General features: G+C 33.9%; 2 protein-coding genes across 3 annotated transcripts in view; both read right to left on the bottom strand.

The window, feature by feature from the left end:
* Positions 1 to 19,298, bottom strand: part of LOC125655436 (golgin subfamily A member 6-like protein 7) — a 42,749-nt gene extending 23,451 nt beyond the window's left edge. Inside the window, exon 1 of the mRNA XM_056144496.1 lies at positions 19,165 to 19,298. The gene's annotated coding sequence lies outside the window, so the exon portion shown is untranslated. The remainder of the gene's footprint in view (positions 1 to 19,164) is intronic.
* LOC125655438 (golgin subfamily A member 6-like protein 7) lies at positions 10,184 to 19,289 on the bottom strand. Of its 2 annotated transcripts, none has more exons than XM_048885722.2 (4): positions 19,153 to 19,289; positions 14,222 to 14,531; positions 14,035 to 14,069; positions 10,184 to 11,515 (listed from the first exon to the last, which is right to left on the bottom strand). In XM_048885722.2, the coding sequence occupies exons 2-4, from the start codon at positions 14,520 to 14,522 to the stop codon at positions 10,703 to 10,705; spliced, it is 1,149 nt and encodes a 382-aa protein (XP_048741679.2). In that variant the 5' UTR covers positions 14,523 to 14,531; positions 19,153 to 19,289; the 3' UTR covers positions 10,184 to 10,702. The 2 variants fall into 2 exon arrangements, with proteins under 2 accessions (XP_048741679.2, XP_056000472.1); XM_056144497.1 differs by lacking the exon at positions 19,153 to 19,289 and adding an exon at positions 18,238 to 18,360.
* Positions 19,299 to 21,007: the final 1,709 nt, after the last annotated feature.

Raw genomic sequence — 21,007 nt, 5'->3', positions numbered from 1 at the left:
GATAATCTTTTTCAATTTATCAAATATAAATAACAAGATTATCAAATATAAACCAAGATTTATCGAAGACAAATAACAGGATTATCGAATATAAATCAAGATTTATCACATATAAATAAAAAATTTCGGATATAAATATTAAGATCATCAAATATAAATCAAGATTTGTATAATATTGTAATGCTTTACACGCCATAAAAGACCTTCAAATAAATAAAGACAAATTGATAAATGGGAAAATCGAAGGGGTCTTCCTCTTTCTAATCCAAGTAATATGTATATTTATGAAAATCTTCCCCTGAAAACTTTAATTAATGTGTGTTACAGAAAGTGCTGACAGACGAACGGACAAAGTTATTACTATAGGGCACCCACCATATGGCAGGACCCTAATAAATGATGAAGCAGCCATGAGTTATATATGTTACAAAATGTTCTGATACACCTTGTTCCCCTACACCTCTGAAATCAATTTCCATACTCATACATTTAGTTTCAGAAAGAGGATTTATATTCTGAAGGAGCAGATTCCTACACACTGTATAAAAATGTATATGTCTTATGTTCACTTCAATGTATGGCATATATGTGATCAGTATTCACAGTTTATTTGTGAACAAAATCAGCCAGTTTCTCAAGTGCAACAACTCTCCTTTCTTCTAAAGCCAACAGCTTTTTCTCATCCTCCATCCTCTCGGCATGCATTTGATGCAAGTCCTCTTTAAATGATGTCACCCAGCTTAGATCCTTTGGTATGCTGGCAACTTTAGTCTTCTTCTTCTATGGGAAAGGTGTTGCTGATGATGATGGCTGAATGGAGGAGGCCACAGCCACAGGATTTACAGCGGGATCACCATGCAGCAACTCCCTCATCTTTCATTGATAATTTTGTACCTGAAATTCAGCAGTCTCAAATAAAAACTATGTAAATATAGCCACACAGGTTATTCATTAACAAACCCTTCTTTTATAAAGACTTGTAGTTTTAAAAAAGATGTGGGGGTACACACATCCCTAAATTTGTCAAAAATGTAAGTGTAAATGTGTTCATGTATTTTCTGGGAAAACCTCAATTACGATTGATGATTAGTTTTTGACATTTACTTATACACATTGATCTAAAGAAAAGAAGTTACAATTATTTCTTGCAGTAGTGGTGGGTTTTAAACAATAGATCCCCAAACGAAACAATAAACAACACACATAATATTAGCATTTGGAATACAGGGGTTTGATCAATAACATAATGATTTTCTAATAGATGAATAGAAGCTGAAACTATCATAGATTTTGACAATATTTCAAGAAACAATTTAAAATCATTGAGTGAATACACTTGAAGCAGTCTTTCATTAATTTAATTATAACACTATTAGAGAAACATTGGGGATCTCACTGATATATTATGCACTACTTCGGATCAAATATATATTAGTAGTGGGATTTGAATCCACAGATCCTCATAACAGAAAATTAGCAACGATTAAGGGTATATGGATAAAGAATAAGAAATTAGGATAACAAAAATCAAAACAGTTACTATCACAAAGGCATATACATTACAGATCATTATTGCATTATTAGTCAGACAATGAGGATCTCCCTATAGTACTCACTACTCTGGATCATATACATAAGTAGTGGTGGGATTCGAACCCACAGATCCTCATAACAGACAGTTAGTGACATACAAGGATAGTGGGAAAAAGAAGAAATTGGGATATCGAAACATTCAGACATGTACAATATCAACAGCTAAAAAATGTCTCAGTCCCCATCAAACATGTTTTCCTTTTGACATGCTGAACAGATGAAAAATATGAACAGTCAAATATGAACAGTCAGGTAACAATGCCCTCAAGCTCTTGGAAGATTTTTTGATCATCAATATATATATATATATATATATATATATATATATATATATATATAAGATTTTGAAACAAAAATTGTAATCTGTGAGCCTGTGAAAATTTATGAACAATAAGGCTACTCTGCTTTGATATTTATGATCAACATTATGTAGACCTACAGATGATTTTAAAAGCATAATCTTATAAAGTAATGTATCATTACTGGTCAAAATATTCGTGAACTGCGATTGTTTTTCTTTTTAAAAAAGAGGGTGAGGGAATAAAACATGTCAATAACATGAAGCTATTAATACAATAATGAATATACCTACCTTTCTTGGCTACTTACCTAGATCTCCATCAGTACATGTATTGGTAGAACTAAGTTCTTTATAACATGTCATCTTTGCTAAAGTATGGAACATAAAAAACAAAATCTGAGGGATTATACAGTATAAAAAAAAAAAAACTAAAATAGGAGGCTCTAGCCGATTTTGAGTATTAAATCAGTCAACATATACAGGTCCCTGGTTGTATTCGATTTCTTTCTTATACATAAAAATTTAAACAGTTCCTGCATTTTTAAATTTATAGATCTAAACATTTTTGTCAATTTGGATTAAGGTATACAACATATTTTGAGAGGACTTGTATTTGTTGTATCAACTTGCAAGTAAATGTAAGTTCTGTACTTTACCAAGCATTTTCCCCCTTCTTCAACCATTAGGATCTGGGGTGAGGGCTACTCCCAGGGCAGTCAAAACAAAATCTCGCAGAACACAGGGGCATCTTATCCGCATTGTGTATTTATACCGAGCGAAGCTCGGACGGGCCGAAGGCCCGACCGCGAAGCAAGGCTCTAAAGGTAACACGTATGTAAAAGAAAAAAGTCAAAATCAGCAAAAGAAAAAGAGATAATCTCTATATACGTTCACTGAAATTTTCGTGATCCATATGGGCGCCGCCATTTATTTTTTCTTACCTGCTTCAACAGTTATTCGTGTTTTATTTTGAATGCCAATAATAGAAGACTCTAACGTGCAATTCGTAATTTAAACACTCAGTTTGTTCAAAGTGAATAGTATAATTATCATTGTAACAGGTTTTAGCAAATAAATACATATAAAACCGTAATACGACTAAATAAATGAACGAGTTCATGAGTTTCTTTGAATAAGAATATACGATAAAATTACGGTTACTTTTTTACCATTTTTAATTTATTGGTTAATTTTGTTTAGTTTTAACGGCCTTTTTCATTGCATACGGAATGTATTATTGTTGTTTATAATTGTTTGCTTTGAAAAAGAGAAAAAAACCGAGGCTAAATGTGACGTCACAGTTTACGTCGCCTTGCGTTTTAGTTCCCGCGTTCAATGAATAGGCGGATCATGTAAAACTGTTGTCCCCATATAAACCCCTTTAATATTGAGATGTTACTGGGTGTTTAGCGCAAGGAAATTTCATTCAAAATTTATATTTTTAAATGAATCATAATCTACCGTACTTAACGGAATTATGACTACCACTCGGGACACGGAGTTACGTACATGCTTCACTCGGTCCAACGGTCACACCGTATACATATTATATGTGTGATTGAGAACAGAGCGGATAAGGTAATTATATATGTGTGATAAGATGTCCCTGTGCGCGGACGTAACACTGATAGTCAGATACAGAGGATATTCTCTTGTCCACGACTGAGAAGTGAAGCAGACGATAATAACATAGTGATACGACAAGGGAACCACTTGTTTGTACCTCTGTATTAATTCTCAATTTCACAGAGACAAAAATACACGGTTGTCGTCACAAAGCATCTAAAATCAGAACCCCTGTCGATCGTATATTCCGAAATCATTGTAAATGCTAAATCGTTAAAAATCTACAATTGTGACTTTCGTAACAGTTATAAACTCAAATTGTCCGCCATATTGGATAAAAAAACGAGTGCTCGCCTCCGTTCAGTTGACAGGTGCGCGCCTGGTATGACACTGTTAGCGAGCACTCGCTCTACTGAACATACCTCATGATTTCATATATTTGGAGTATATTTAAACAGTGTCACAACTATACATCAATAAACATGAGGTTATTTGATATACTAAAATGTAAAATTTGTGCATAGTGAATTAAAAAAAATCATGATCATTAAATTACAAATCATCGTTGTATACAATAACAGGAAATAAACAGGAGGCAGGAAGTTCGTATGATTAAATCATAAGAATTTCAGTGAGAAAGGGTATTATTCTTCAAATGTTCAAAAGGCATATAATGGTGTTACAAAAATAAATAGTTGTGAAGAACAGTCTGAAACTCATGTTACATCAATTTCTAGATAATTATATCTCTATGCACACACTACTAGCATCATTTATCTAGGGTGTATTCTCTACTACATTGTATTGGCAAATGGAACTCATATAGACCTGTAGATTTACCTAATAATCAAGGGTCTAGAGGACAGTGAAAGCAAACCTGAGAATATTCCTTGTCAGTTCCTTCACAAAAAATAACCTTCATAAACAGACTTGCAATTATCTTAGCAATGAATCTAAGGTAAGTGCAGACATTGATTTATGAAATACATGTACATGTAACTTGGTGCATATTATACTTATCAACTTCAGTTTATTTAAAGGCTATCTGCCCCAAGATTTGTTACAACCCAATAACATAAATATACTTCGCTACTAAATGTAAATCCATTCCTTAGAATTGAATTTGCCATTTCTTAAATATTCTGTTTCTCTAATGTGAACTTTAAACAAAAATGACAAGTATTATGTATGTTGCAAATCATGTTATTCAAAAAGAAAGAATCTCTTGTATTTGCCAATCTCATTGCACGTGCTACAAATGGTATTAAGGTAATTCCGCATACCACATCTTAGTATTGAAAACCCTACAGATTTCTATCAAAATTTGCATGTATTTTGTCGAGGATGTACATGTATATTGACAAAATTCACGAAGAAAAATATGTTTAGCGGCCTTTTCCAGAGTACAGCCACTTCTAAAAATAGAACATATCACGTTAAAACAAGCTGTGTTAATATACATACATTTTAAGGCACTGTCTTTATTTAAACGATAGAAATATGTTTCTTTCATATGAATTGAGAAAAATGTATTGCATCTGACTGTTTTCAATAATCGTTCATCTACTGAACCATGTTCTTGGTTTCGAGGTGATGAAAATGCACGTATAGTAGTCAAATATTGACTAATCATAGCCTACCATATCGGAAAAATTGTGTTTAAAAAAAACCTTCAGATTTATTAAACATTTCAATATGTTTTACCTTTACACTCCAGCAATCATTTGACATAAGAAGTAGATAAGGTATCGGATAATTTGAGAGCCCAATGACCCCCTCTAGGTTAAAAACCTTGTAAAAACGCATATTGGAAAATGGTGTCTAAAATTCTTATCTCTGAAAACATGTTTCATTCATCATTTAGATTACTAAATTACCATTTCAAGAGATATTACAGGGTGATTTTTGAAAAAAAAGTTTAAAACATTAAAGCTTTAAAAGCTGAAAACCGCTTTCATTGATTGCCGTAAGCTTTAGGGATCGGGCTTGAAGTTAAAAATATCGTTGTCTTGTATAAAACCGGCCTGTTTGTATTATTGCGATTCGTATGTTGTTTTTTAATTCTAAATTTTTGTTGTTTGCTTTCAAACAATCAGTCCTAATACGGTCTACAAAATTCAACAAAGTGCCATTGGGTTCGTTGAATGTGTGATAACGTTCGTGACTCGTGAATAACGTTTCTAACGTTTTTTGACGTGGTCTGGGGAATTACCTTAAATCATGCAGAACAGGCAATCATCCATTCAAGGTGAAAGAAAAGATTTCTAACACAGACTTGTTATGTTGTACACTGAGAGATTTCTGACACAGATGTGTTATGTTGTACACTGAGAGATTTCTGACACAGATGTGTTATGTTGTACACTGAGAGATTTCTGACACAGATGTGTTATGTTGTACACTGAGAGATTTCTGACACAGATGTGTTATGTTTTACACTGAGAGATTTCTGACACAGATGTGTTATGTTGTACACTGAGAGATTTCTGACACAGATGTGTTATGTTGTACACTGTGAGATTTCTGACACAGACTTGTTATGTTTTACACTGACAGATTTCTGACACAGATGTGTTATGTTGTACACTGAGAGATTTCTGACATAGACTTGTTATGTTTTACACTGAGAGATTTCTGACACAGATGTGTTATGTTGTACACTGAGAGATTTCTGACACAGATATGTTATGTTGTACACTGAGAAATTTCTGACATAGACTTGTTATGTTTTACACTGAGATATTTCTGACACATGTGTTATGTTGTACACTGAGAGATTTCTGACACAGATGTGTTATGTTGTACACTGAGAGATTTCTGACACAGATGTATTATGTTGTATGCTGTTCCGACACTGACAGAAGATTTCTGACACAGATTTGTTACCTTGTACACTGTTTATCGATTACTGATGAAACGATCAAAGAAAGATTGTGCAGGCAGACATATAGTGACAGTTTGGAGAAAAAAAATGGGGGGGGGGGCATTTAGTGAAGGCGGACATATAAGGACAATTTGGTCCAAAATTCCACGTACATATTGTGCAGGCGGACATATCGTGCAGGCGGACATATTGTGCAGGCGGACATATAGGGACTCAACATGCCTCCTAAAAGCGATATTAAATAATCATATTTTTGTTACTTTTGTAAAAAAAAAAATAAAAAAAAAAAACCAGAAACTATCCAACATATGTTCGTAATGAATTATTGACATTATAGAAAAATTCTAGTATGCATATCTACAGATTCTGAAAATATGCATCTAGAATTTCTCTGTACTACTTCTATAAACGGATTAGTTTTAGTCTTTAAAATATTAATTTGGGTGAATTGCCTCCTTCCAAAGACAATATGAATGTAAATTTCATTATCTTCTATCCTAAGTAATGTATTTGTACTTCCTCATCATAATGTAAAGCACAAAACATTTTGGGTCCGCTAAACCATTTAAAAACAAAATACAATGTTGAAAGATGTATATGAATTTACAACTCCAGCCTGTTGGTTTTAGAGAAGCAATGACATGCAAGGTGAAGATAACGAACAGTGATCAATCTCATAACTCCTACAAGCAATACAAAATAGATAGTTGGGCAAACACGGACCCCTGGACACACCAGAGGTGGGATCAGGTGCCTAGGAGGAGTAAGCATCCCCTGTTGACCGGTCACACCCGCCGTGAGCCCCATATCCTGATCAGGTAAACGGAGTTATCCGCAGTCAAAATCAGTGTGCCAAGAACGGCTTAATAATCGGTATGAAACACGTCAGACAGCATTTGACCCAATGCGAGGTTGTATTGACGAACTAGATCGTTATAACGACCATAGAATTTGCGAAATGCTGACTTCAATCGAGACTGTTGAAATCCCTGTACAATCAACTTGTTTGTCAGTAGCTTACCTCGATTTAAATACTGACTATACCCAGAACAAACTCTTGCATATCGAATCAGTTGAGATATATAAACACCATATGCAGGTGATAATGGAATATTGCTACATAAATGTGGGAAGTTGACGATGGAGAAGCTGAAATCATCCCGTTTGTCATACAGTTGAGTTGTCAGTTTGCCGTTAATGTCTACTTTCAATAAAATATCTAAGTATGAAGCAGAAGTGGACGACTCTGTGGTGTCCTTTATTTCGAGCTCACAGGGATATATCAAATCGACATATGAATGAAAGCTATCATTGTTAATAGACAAAACGTCATCGATATATCTAAAAGTCGAATTGAAGTTCACAGCGAGAGATGTTTTCTTCTCACGTAGAAGTGTTTGAATAAATTCTGCTTCATATGAATATAAAAACAGGTCAGATAACAAAGGAACACAATTCGTACCCATGGGAATTCCAACAGACTGTTGGAAGACCTGATCACCAAAGACCACGAAGATATTGTCAATGAGGAACTCTAGCATATTTTTTATTTCAACTTCAGAGTACTTGTGCGTGGAATCAGAGTGGTGTTTAACAAAGTAAGTTTTTGAATAACTGATCACTAGATATGAATATTTCCGTTTTCCGTTTTTGTTGAAGAAGCAACTGTCTATGATGTCAAAAAGTCTAGTCTTTAATTTATCGTGAGGAATGGTCGTGTATAGTGTTGAAAAGTCATAGGTTTTAATGCTATTGACTTGGGAAAAATTCTGTGATTTCAAGTTTACTAAAAGTTCTTTAGACTTTTTTAGAATCCACATTTAATTAACACCACTTCTAGCATATGTAGTCGCACAGTAAGTTTGAAGTTTCTCCTTCACAGCTGTTAACATTTTCGCGAGGAGCAAAGATAGGGGCTTGGTAGAGCACTTACTGGATCCAGCAATGTATCTTTGTTTGTAAGAGTTTTTATGTAGTTTAGGAATCCAGTATAGGTACGGTAACTCATATTCATTCGACCCATTGACTGGAATATTAAATGTGTCTAAAACTGAAGCATGGTTTTGAAGAATTTCGTCTTTTGAAAGGGCAGTTGGAGTATAAGTATGATTACCAAAAGTGGAATTAATGCCAATTTTGTTTCAAATACAGTTGTAATAATGAGCCTTACAAACAAAGACAATGTTGTTACTAGCTTTGTCAGCTGGAACCAAAACATATTCCTCATGTAACCTATCTATTTTTTTTTATCACTTCTGGTTTACTAAACACAGAAGGATAGATGGTACGTACTTTTGTTGTCATGTGTCTAATGCGGGATTTTAATATCCCTCTTATGCTTTTAACCCATTCTGACAATGTATCAAGTTCTTCTTTTTCATATTTAGCCCATCGTCTGGCATAATCTTCGACAGAACTCATACTAGAGATGAAGTTCTGTCGCCAATTAAAAGACCGAGGTTCTCTGTATTTAGGACCTTTAAGAATAAGTGATTTGAGGTCCTCATTTTCAACTATATCAACATCACCAGTAATGACATGTCCAGCTGGACTGTAGTTGAAAGAAGATGAAGAACAAGAACATGTTGGTGGATTACGTATAAGATGGTCTATATCTTTGCACTGCAAAGTTTGTTTATAATTAAAAAGTTTGGATGCAATAGTAGAAGTATAGCTGTAGGAAATATAGGGTGTAGACTTGAACTTGAAATAAGTTGGAATACACGACTGAACCCTTTTATGACGAAGAATGTTGCTAATGCTGACGGCATCTATTCCTTTGTTTGTAAATATGAGCTTAAGGAACTGACGGCATGATTTGGAAGGAATATCACCCATGGTCCGTGCTGGTTTATAGAGCCTGTGGTAGGCAACATCCATAATCATAGAGTTCAGTCTATATTCAGGTGTTGAAAAATCCAAGTATAGACTAGCCATAGCTTCTTCAAATAACGTATGTAAAACCCTCAATGGAATAGAGTAAAGTTTTGTAAGATTATGATGTGGACCCAATTGTCTGTTGACGTGAGGCAAAAGTGAATCAAACGTGACATCATTTATATTTGGTCTTTTATATGAACGATGTCCGTGACTGCGTTTTCGTCTTTGGGTATTGGGAAAGAGTCCCATCACATTAACGTTATTTCCTTGTGGACTAGTCAAATTTCCCACATCATATACATTATCATTGCATCCATATGGAAATGCAGTGTCTAGGGTCCTGATCCAGTGATCTTCTCGTTGTCTACGAAAAGGGGTGTGCAGAACAATAAATTTGAACTCATTTTAATAATGTCAGTGTTTTACAACCTGTGCTGATATTCATTGTAACATATTTAAACAGTCTCGTTTAGAGTCAGCATTTTGCAAATTATATAGTCGTTAAAGCGATCTAATTTGCCAATATAACCCATCAATGGATTAAATGCTGTCTGACGTGTTTCACACCGAATGTTAGGGCGTCCATGACACACTGTCTTTGACTACGGATTACTTTGTTTACCTGATCAAGATATTGGGCTCACGGTCAACAGGGGATGAATTCTCCTTCTAGGCACCTGTTCCCACTCTGTTGTGTCCGGGGTCCGTGTTTGCCCAACTATCTATTTTGTAATGTTGATAGGAGTTATGAGATTGATCACTGTTCGTTATTTCCACCTTTCCTCAAGCAACCTCAATAGTTATTCTTTGTTCAAATTACAGCTACTTCCGACATGTATGAGTGGATGAATGAATGGTTATAAGTATATCTACAAATTCATTGTAAATAAGTTTAGAAAATCACATAATGAATATTTTTTACATTTATATAATGGGTAATGCAAATAAGACAATTGAAAGAAGATGCTTGTTTTTATTCCGTTACCCAATACACCTACACATATACATGTAGATGTAGAAATGTATAGAATTTTGCATACATAAAATGTATCTTGTCTAGACTACTTTACTAATTTTACTAATTCAAACAGAGGATAACTGATACACACATACACATCTATGGAACAACGTATTAAAACAGATCTTACTATACTACTTATATGAAAAGATTGCTCAGTAATTGTCTTTGTATTTTATCATGAATTATAACAGAAATGTCTTATTTGCGGATGAAAAAACATGAAAAAAAGCAGAAAAAACAAAACTGCGTTTAGAGGAACGTCTTCCCCAATGCAATGTGTTATGAAGAAGCAGTTTTTCAGAGTTTTCAGGCGTTGTAAAGCCTATTTTACGCTTGATCACGAACATTGCTCCCCGAAAACGAAACTCTAAATGGTTATTATGGAACACTAGTAGTTGTAAATAAAGTTCAACCCCCCCCCAATTTTCAATGTTTGTGAAAAGGAACAACCATGTTTTTATTTTTTATCTCGATTATATTTCACATGAAGAATGTCATATTGGAATTTTAGAGCATTTTTTTCTTTTGTTAGATCCTGCATCTTTTTCTCCATTCCTTCTTTATTTCTTCTCATCTCCTGCTCTTGCGTTTTCAATTTTTCAATTTCCCTTTTCAGTTGTTCTACATCTTGGGACATTTGCTTCTTTTCTTCCAGTTCCTTCACTAGAGAGGCTTTATTCCTCTGTTCTTTTCTCAAATGAATTTCCAAATGAACCAATGTGTTTTCAAATGAAATTTCCTTCCCCATCAATTCCGAAAATTTTGTTTCAAACGACCCTACATTTTCAAATATTCTTTTATGGTCATTATCTATTTTATCTTTAGCCTTTTGTAACTCTTTGTATTTCTTGGATAATTCTTCGCTCTTTATTTGGTCGCGTTCCTGTGACTCTAACACTCGCTCTAATTTTAAATATGTAGCCTCAATTTCTTTTCTTTGTTCTTCTATTTTAGAGTTAAGTCTTTTGTTTTCTTCAATTAGCTGGATATGTTCCTGTCCCTTGCTCCTTATGTCTTCCCTTAATGTTCCCATTTCTAGTTTCATACTTTGCACGTGCGTATCCATCGTATCTATGGCAGATGTCATTCTTCTCTGTTCCGCTCGAAAGTTCGTATCCATTGTTTCTATGACATTTGCCATCTTTGCTTGATTATCACGCATGGATTGCAAAACGATAACCAGTTCGGATTCTTCAGCTTTGCTAGATTTTTCACTTTTCTGGCTGTCTACTGGAAATTGAGCTTGTATTTGTTCTACTTGGAGCATATCCTAAACAAACAAAACATTTTTAAAAGAAAAAAATCAGCTCAGTATATACCGTATATCGGGTAGTTTTTGCGCGCTAGATATGTTAGATATTTTGCTTGATAAAACATATCGCCAAAAATAAATAAACAAAAGCGCTAAAAACTATATAAATATAAATGATGCACTTCTTATATAAAATCGCGCCAAATATCAAAGTGCTAAAATTTCAAGTTACCTTTATGAGCAAAACTCACTGATATCCCCCTAACCAAAACTACCCGATATACGATATTTTTATCTAAAGAGTTCATGTAATATATACAGACAACAGAAATTGTCTGATTTCAATTGTATGAAACCTGCACACCTTAGAGAATATTTATCGGTTCTGTGGAAGACAGAAATTCTGGTTAACAATAATTCTTAATTCCTTATGCAAATGTTTTAGTACACAAGTACACGCCCTCAAAAGAAAATTCTGAAGTTATAAAAAAATATTTTCAATTTGTATGATTATTTTAAAAAAGCAAATTATGTAATGTTGTATACGTTGTTTACGTATCTTAACAATGAATAAATGAAACCACAATTCCCCATTAAATCCGATTTCTGTTTCCCTGATTACTTCTTTTCCTTCATTTGTTCTCTTGTGAAGTCATATTAAAAATACAACGTGATAACAGCTTTCTGTAAATATATTCGCTTTTTTATATATCAAAACTAATCAGAGATTCGAGAATTCTAATACAAAACACTTGCAAATGTCATATGCATCTTCTTTGAAGAGAGGTGCCGAGGAAAAGAAATTAGTGTGTAAAGAGCGATTAATAATTGCTATGAAACACATCAGTGTCAATGTATTATATCGACCTAACGACAAGTTGTATTTGCAAATAAGTTCATTAATTTGCGAGATGCTGACTTCAAACGAGACTGTTGAAAACTCTGGGAATCTATGAATTTTACATGATCGAGGAAAATGTTACATTATTTTATTGATTTAGCAAAGCCACAAGTCAGAAATGATACCCCCGGAAACATTTTCACATACATTTATTAGATATATACATGTATTATGCATGAAAGGTGAAGATAACGAACAGTGATCAATCTCATAGCTCATATAAGCAATACAATATAGATAGTTGGGCAACCACGGACCCCTAGACACACCAGAGGTGGGATCAAGTGCCTAGAAGGAGTAAATATACTCTCTCGACCGGTCACACCCTCCATGAGCCCCCTATATCCTGATCAGCTAAACGGAGTTATCCGTAGTCAAAATCAGTGCGTGCGTGCGTGTGTGTGTGTGTGTGTGTGTGTGTGTGTGTGTGATAGCAAAGGTACAGCTCCAGATATTGATTTATTGATTGAATATTGTTTAGTGTCTCTCTCGAGAACCTCATATGGAGACGTCTTCATCGCCGGTGAAGGGCTGCAAAATTTAGACCTATGCTCGGCGCTTTTGGCCTTTGAGCGGGGAGGGATCTTTATCTTCACACCTGCCGTGATACTGGACCTCGAATTTTGCGGTCTTATCCGAAGGGCCGCCCTATTTTGTCGTCTCTTACGACAAGCAAGGGCTACTGAGGACCTATTCTAACCTGGATCCCCATGGGAACAGCTCCAGATAAGTAACAGATACTACATAGAAGTACAACACGACGCTTACATAGACAAAATAATAGTACATGTATTGCATGCAAACACCTGATTCCCTGTCTGCTGTTTCTAGAGGGTCTGTCTTACCCTGTTATTAATGTATAGGTTTTATGAGATTGATCACTGTTATTAATGTATAGGTTTTATGAGATTGATCACTGTTATTAATCTATAGGTTTTATGAGATTGATCACTGTTATTAATGTATAGGTTTTATGAGATTGATCACTGTTATTAATGTATAGGTTTTATGAGATTGATCACTGTTATTAATGTATAGGTTTTATGAGATTGATCACTGTTATTAATGTATAGGTTTTATGAGATTGATCACTGTTATTAATGTATAGGTTTTATGAGATTGATCACTGTTATTAATCTATAGGTTTTATGAGATTGATGACTGTTATTAATCTATAGGTTTTATGAGATTGATGACTGTTATTAATCTATGTTTTATGAGATTGATCACTGTTATCTTCACACTGTTCGTTATCTTCACCGTTTTCAGAGGATTAGGATGCAGGAATCATATCCTTATATAGATCCAGATTTACGTGAACAGTACATAGATAGGATAATATTACAGGAATCATATCCTTTTATAGATCCAGATTTACGTGAACAGTTGATAATAAGGATAATAGTACAGGAATCAGAGATACAGCAAATTCAGATGTTTATTTAAGATAACACCACATGGATTACATAGAGGTAGAAATTCAAACGTACATTGACGTATATAAGATGAAACCAAAAGAAATCGCATGGTTGTACTTGGATTTGATAAGCTTTTTTGGGTGGTTTTTTTTACACAGAGGTTACATTTTTTCGTATATTTGAAATATCAAGAATTAATTGCTTAAATTGCAGCTTACCTCTAGATTCCTTATCTTTCCTTCTTCTTTTACATCTACAATTACAATGACGTAACACTTTCTATCAATGCTGTCAAAAGTATATTTAGTCGTTAGAAAGAAATTCAAAATATTAATACGCCCTAACATGTCTACCATTCCAAACCCATTCATAATATCTTAAATCGAGGAAGTGTAGCATCCTTACGTTTCTTTGATTTCAAACCACGTGTATCCTTCAATTTAGACGCCAATTTCTCATATTTGCTATTGTGAAGCGCTTCTATGAATATCTGGAAATCATCTATGGTTTTCTCACAAAGAGCAAACAAGAACTTTTCCGTTCTTTGTTCTTCTTTCATCTCCGATAATTTCAAATCTCTCCATTCCTCCATCTTTAGTGCCCCTTTCTCTATCAGAAAATCGGCAACAGTGGACATCTTCACTTCAGACTTCAAAGCTCCCCAATTTTGTTCAATACATTTTTTAAATACAAATTCCTCCTGCATTGTTCTTTTCTACAAGAAAGTATTCTCGATTTAGATGCATTAAATATTCATGAACAAGGATGTACAATATTTCTATCTGACTATAGATAAAATCTTATATTGAGTTATGTGTTTGCAGTGAAGTCGTACAGATCCCCGAAAGAGAAAAATTAAACTAAAAGAATAATCTGAAGGTAATGACCAACATTCAAGTCCGTCTTGATTCAAACTATTTTAAGTAACAGATTACTACACAATCCAACACGGAACACGGCTTTCTGCCCGTCAGACGCTTCACATTGCTTTTAGTATGATCTTAAAGATGTGTTTTAAACTATTTGTTGATTTTTAAAAATATTTTGCAGCGGTAAGATAAGTTACAGAGCACTTTTAGGATGAAATAAATTTCACCTGCATATGATGTTTATGTGTCTAAATGATTCGGTACGCAAGTGCATGTTCTGGGTATGATCAAACTTTAAATTAAAGTAAGCTACTGATATATAAGTTAATGTTACAGGGTTTCAACAGTCTCGATTGAAGTAAGAATTTCGCAATTTCTATGGTCGTTATAATGATCTTATTTGCCGATACAACCTGTAGTTAATTCGAATGCTGTTTGATGTATTTTATATCAATTGTTAGACTGTTCTTTACATACTGATTCCGACTGAGAATTTCTTTGTTTACCTGATGAAGATAGAGGGGTGACTGTAAGTGTGATCGGTCAACAGGGGATGTGTAATCTCTTAGATACCTGATCCAACCTCCGGTGTGTCCAGGGGTCCATGTTTGTCCTACTCTCAATTTTAAAAAAAACTTTTAAGATTATTAGATGGATCACTGTGTGTTATCTTCTCTTTTCATAACGAACAGTGATCAATCTCATAATTCATATAAAGAATTCAAAATGATGAGTAGGATAAATATGGTCGCTGGACACACCAGAGGATGCATCACTAAATTTTGAAGGACGTTAAGTTATAATTTCCTTTAAATTAAAAATGGTACATGTACCAATGCAATGTATCTAATCCCGTTCATTTGTGTTCTTGTCAACATACCATGTAGAGCATTAAAACAGACAGAATGTAAGCTCATCAAAAGAAAAAACATCATTTCATCAATGTGATGACTTCATTGATATTTAATTATTGATAAGCTTGTAAATAACCCTTATAAACATTGACTTGAAATTAATTTTGACATGCCTATGGCAAGCCCTTTCACTATTTATTCGAAAAATAAGATATCTCTTTAAATTAAAGAGATATCTCTTATTTTAAAGAGATATCTCTTTAAAATGAAATATATCTCTTAATCTTAAGAGGTATCTCTCTAAATAAGAGATATCTCGTTCACTTAGAGAGATATCTCTTTCACTTAGAGATATATCTCTTTCACTTAGAGATATATATCTTACTTTGAGAGATATCTCTTACACTTAAAGAGATATCTCTTCCACTTTAAGAGATATGTCTTTCACTTAGAGAGATATCTCTTATACCTTAAGAGATATATCTTTCACTTAGAGAGATATCTCTTTTACTTAAAGAGATATCTCTTTTACTCTGAGAGGTATCTCTTTTACTTTGAGAGATATCTCCTTCACTTAAAGAGATATATCTCTAAGAATTCCTCTTTAATCGTTGAAAAAGAGATATCTCTCAAAGAGAAAGAGATATTTCTTTCCAATATTTTTATTATTTTGAATACTTACTCCTCCCTAAAACGGAAGCCCGGCAAAGCAAATCTTACCATGATGGCTGGGGTGTTGCTAAAACGTGGAACGGAAAATGGAACGGAAAACGGAAAACGGAAAATATTTTATGCAATAATGTCATGAGGAGGTCAACATTTTGCAAACGAAAGAGATATCTCCCTCGCGTAAAAAGATATCTCTCTGACTTACAGAGATATCTCTTTAACCAATAAAGATATCTCTCTAATTTAAAGAGATATCTTATTTTATGAATAAATAGTAAAATGGGTTGCCATACATGCCTGATATATATGGAATGAATGTCTTAGTGCTGATAATTCTGTGGGTGTACATGTGGTGTGATCAACAATATCAAACCATAAGATATTTACAGAGAAGATCGAAGCTTATTCAAACTTACGTACACCAATATCTAGAAAACCGAGGCTACATAAACTTACGTACTCCCATATCAACAAAACCGGACCTACAGAAACTTACGTACACTCATATCAACGAATCTGAGGCTACAGAAATTTACGTACATCCATATTAACACAACCGAGGCTATAAAAACTTATGTACATAAATAACAACATGACCGACTCTATAGACGCATATACACATCCAGATCAACAGGAATAAGTGCATGTATAGAAACGTACGTACATATGTACCAACACGACCGAGTCTATAGATGCATATACACGTCCAGATCAACAGGAATAAATCTATAGAAACTTACACACATTCAGATCAACAATACACGTACCAGGTTTATAGAAATAGAAAATTACATAAATGAACAAGACCAAGCCTATAGAAAAACAGATGCACACATCCGGGGAAACAAGACCACACTTACAGAAATTCGGGACCTGCAACATCGAAACATTAAAAATGCAACCTGAACATGAACGCACGAGCCAATAGAAGTTCCTTACATCCGGAACAACACGACCAAGTGAATAAAATTTTACTTATATCCAAAACAACAAGATCATGTCAATATAATTTACTTATATCCAGCGAACCAAAAAAAAAAATTAAACAGAAACTTGCACCATGTTAAACAACGACATTGCGTCTGTAGAAACTTACACCCAGAACGATAAACAGAAACTTACATTATTAGAAGCAGTAAGACACAATTAATACAAACATAAATACATCGAACCAATCAGAATAGAATGTGAATATCTACAAAGGAACATCTTGACATTCTTCATCGTGAGGATGATACACCCAGAGCAATGTTGGCAAATATATTAGTCTGACAAAATGCTTCAGTTGTACAAACATGTTCGTTTTCTCTGTATACACGAATTTCTGCTCATTTAACAAGACTTACAGGAATGAGGAAGTTATTTCTGTAATTCTACCTAGTAAATGCTAAATACACACCCTTCCCTTCACACAGACCAATAGGTCGTACATTTCAGATATTACTTTATGTTTGTCTTAACTTATGTAGAATTACATAAAAATGAGTATTATGTGAATATAGTTGCTCATAGAAATAGAGTAAGATATTTTAATTTCCTCAACAGAGAACTCTGGGCCATGGAAGATAAATAAACACGAATATCTATTCTAGAGATAAGAACTGCAAATTTCTGTAAAGCAGAACTGATCGATATAGTCCTCCTAACCGTGAAAGTTAAAGAAACTTTTGTATCTCTCTGGAAACCCCCCCCAAAAAACAACAAAAACAAAAAACCGTACATGTAGGTAATAAAATGGGGAAACGAATACAAATTTTAGATTTAATCTTTAACAAAATGCTGAAAATAGAAAACATAAAAACTAACAATAATCCCCACTTTTGATGTTTTTATCAATCTTTATCTTGATGTATTTTGCATTATTTTTAAAATCTTGTCATTGACCCCAATACAAATAGTCTAAACAAAATTATTTACGTGCTGCTTTCCACTTTGATATTGTCATTTTTCGATTAATACAAATCGAGGTACGAAAAGGGGGGCCGTTGAAACACACCATTGCCCATGTTACAGGGTGACATTCACTTACATTAATTGGCAGGTGTTACATGTATCAATTTCATTTCAGCCTGTTGATTTCACTTTCACTCAGTTATTCACTTGTTACTCCTCCATTCATCCATTCATGCATTGTCATCGGATCCGTGTTGTGTTCTTGGTGTCACGTAATTGCATTGTGAATATAGTTTGTTGATTGCTAAGTTTTGGCATTTGTTGAGCGAGTGAGAATTTGTAAAAGTCGCAGAACAGATGTTTTAGGAGTTGTAGTTATGTATATATACATTGTCTCTCTCTCTCTCTCTCTCTCTCTCTCTCTCTCTCTCTCTCTCTATATATATATATATATATATATATATATAAATATTGTATATATATGAAAGGTTGGGCAGTAACGTTAAGGATGGCAGAATGTTACGGATGGATACCCAAGAAATTTGCATTTACTTTATGGGAAATTACAAGATATAATACTGGTAAGAACTAAATTCATTAAGTCATTTTGATCTGTTTTGAAATAATGCAATGCTAAAAAATAAACAATAAATCTTCTTAACTTACATCAAGCGTTTCTTGTTGCAAGTCCTCGTGACACTCATAATCGATAAACATTGAATAACTTTCCACTAAAATACATGTAAATTATCAACGAGACTGTCCTATTCGACATACCCATAAAATATGATCCCGATGCCATGGAAAATTGATAAAACCAAAGCTAGAGGTGGCATTGTATTAATGTAGGCCAAAGGATGAATCTTTAATGCAAATGATATTGAAAACCAGTTTTCAAAAATAATGTTTACAACCAAGAATATGCAAAACACTTTGTAAAAGTATTAATTATCTGCAAAAATAGAAATAGAAGAAATAGAAACAGAATTAAAAACATATTACAGCTACATAAAGCGAAAAAACCCCAAACAATATATATAAAAACATATACCTTTAGCCTTACTTTTAGAAAGATATTCCTTGTTTTAAAATGCACTGGTGTTGTTTAGCATTGCATTTCAATACCAGGAATTACTTAATGTAAATGTATACTGATAATAAGATGACAAATTACACCAATATAAGAAGGAACGTGTTACTTGCACCACTCTGCAGGTACCTGATATAAAATATTGATGTCATATTAACTTTTTAAAGGTGCTACACGAACATTTACATGCATTGATAAAATAATCAATGAATAGTTTAAAGTGAAGCCTTCCAAAATAAAATCAACATTACGATATCTAAAGTATCTATGTTTAAACATTAAAAATGATTCTCTGTAACAACCAAAATATTGCTGTACCCACTAAGCATTTTTATCGATGCAAATGTAGGCGAGTAGTTTCCATAGTCTAACGGACAAACAAGATGATTGGAGCTGTCGAAAATCACCTAAGTTTATCACCAATATACGACGTGGAATTTTATATTACATGTTCTGTATTAAAGTTTCAATAGTTTTGATCAATATGAAATTTTATGTAGATATGCTATTGTTAATGTGAAACGGTTATATATACATTGTACATGTAAAACGTTTTCGACATGGGTTGTTTGCTCCCCTGAGCACCTGGTCCCACCTCTGGTGTGTCTAGCGGTCCGTGTTTGCCCAACTATCTGGTTTGTATTGCTTATAGGAGTTATGAGATTGATCACTGTTATCTTCACCTTTCATGTAGATATATTATTGTTAATGTAGTGCGGCTACGTTCAACACGTTATGTAGATATACCCTTACGAAGAAAGATACATTGGGGGTTCGAGAAAATGTTCTACCAAGCCCCTATCGTTGCTCCTCACGAAAATATTAACAGCTCTGAAAGACAAAACTTCAAACGTACTGTGTCACAACATCTGCCGGAAGTGATGTAAATCACATGTGGATTCTAAAACATTCTAAAGAACTTTTAATAAATGTGAAATCGCAAAACTTTTCTCAAATCAACAACATCAAACCGTATGACTTTTCATCACTTTACACGACCATTCACCGTGGGAAATTAAAGACTTTTTGACATCATAGACAGTCCCTTCTTCAACAAAAATGGAAAAAGGAAATATTTGTATCTAGTGACCAGTCATAAAAAAAAATTACGTTGTTAAATATCACTCTGATTCCACGCACACTTACTCTGAAGTTAAGATTAAAACAAAAATATGCTGGAATTTAATATCTTCTTAGTCTTTGGTGATTAGGTCTTCCAACAGTATGTTGGAATTCCCGTGGGCACGAATTGTGCTCCATTGCTAGCTGAACTGTTTTTATATTCTGATAAAGCAGAGTTTATTCAAAAGCCTCTGCGTGAGAAGACAACAATTTCTTGCTATGTCCTTCAACTCAACATTTAGACATGTCGACGACGTTTTATCTAATAACAATAATAATTTTCATTCATATGTCGATTCGATATATCCCTGTAAACTCGAGATAAAAGATACAACAGTGTCCTCCACATCTGCTTCTGCTACTACATGTAACAACTCATCTTTGTGACTAACGGGGTGCTTTCACCTTCTCCGTCGTCAGCTTCCTGTATTTCATCATCAACTGTATATGGTGATTAGACCTCTCAGATGATCGATACACAACAGCTTGTTCTGCGTTTCAGTTTTTTTTTTATTACGAAGTAACAGCTTTGGTCTTTTTCTATCCTTACAAAGATATATTACAGGATCGATCAAATGTTCTACCAAGCCCTTATTTTACTCCTTATTTGTGAAGAAACCTTTCGAGAGTATGTGCCACGACATTTGCGAGAAGTGGTGTAAATCAAATGTGGATTCTCAAATATCCCGATGTA

Source organism: Ostrea edulis, chromosome 7, assembly GCF_947568905.1.
Source record: "Ostrea edulis chromosome 7, xbOstEdul1.1, whole genome shotgun sequence".
In the NCBI taxonomy this organism is placed as follows: Eukaryota; Metazoa; Mollusca; class Bivalvia; order Ostreida; family Ostreidae; genus Ostrea; species Ostrea edulis.
The sequence above is the reverse complement of the archived record's forward strand: the minus strand, read 5'-3'. Positions and strand labels throughout refer to the sequence as shown.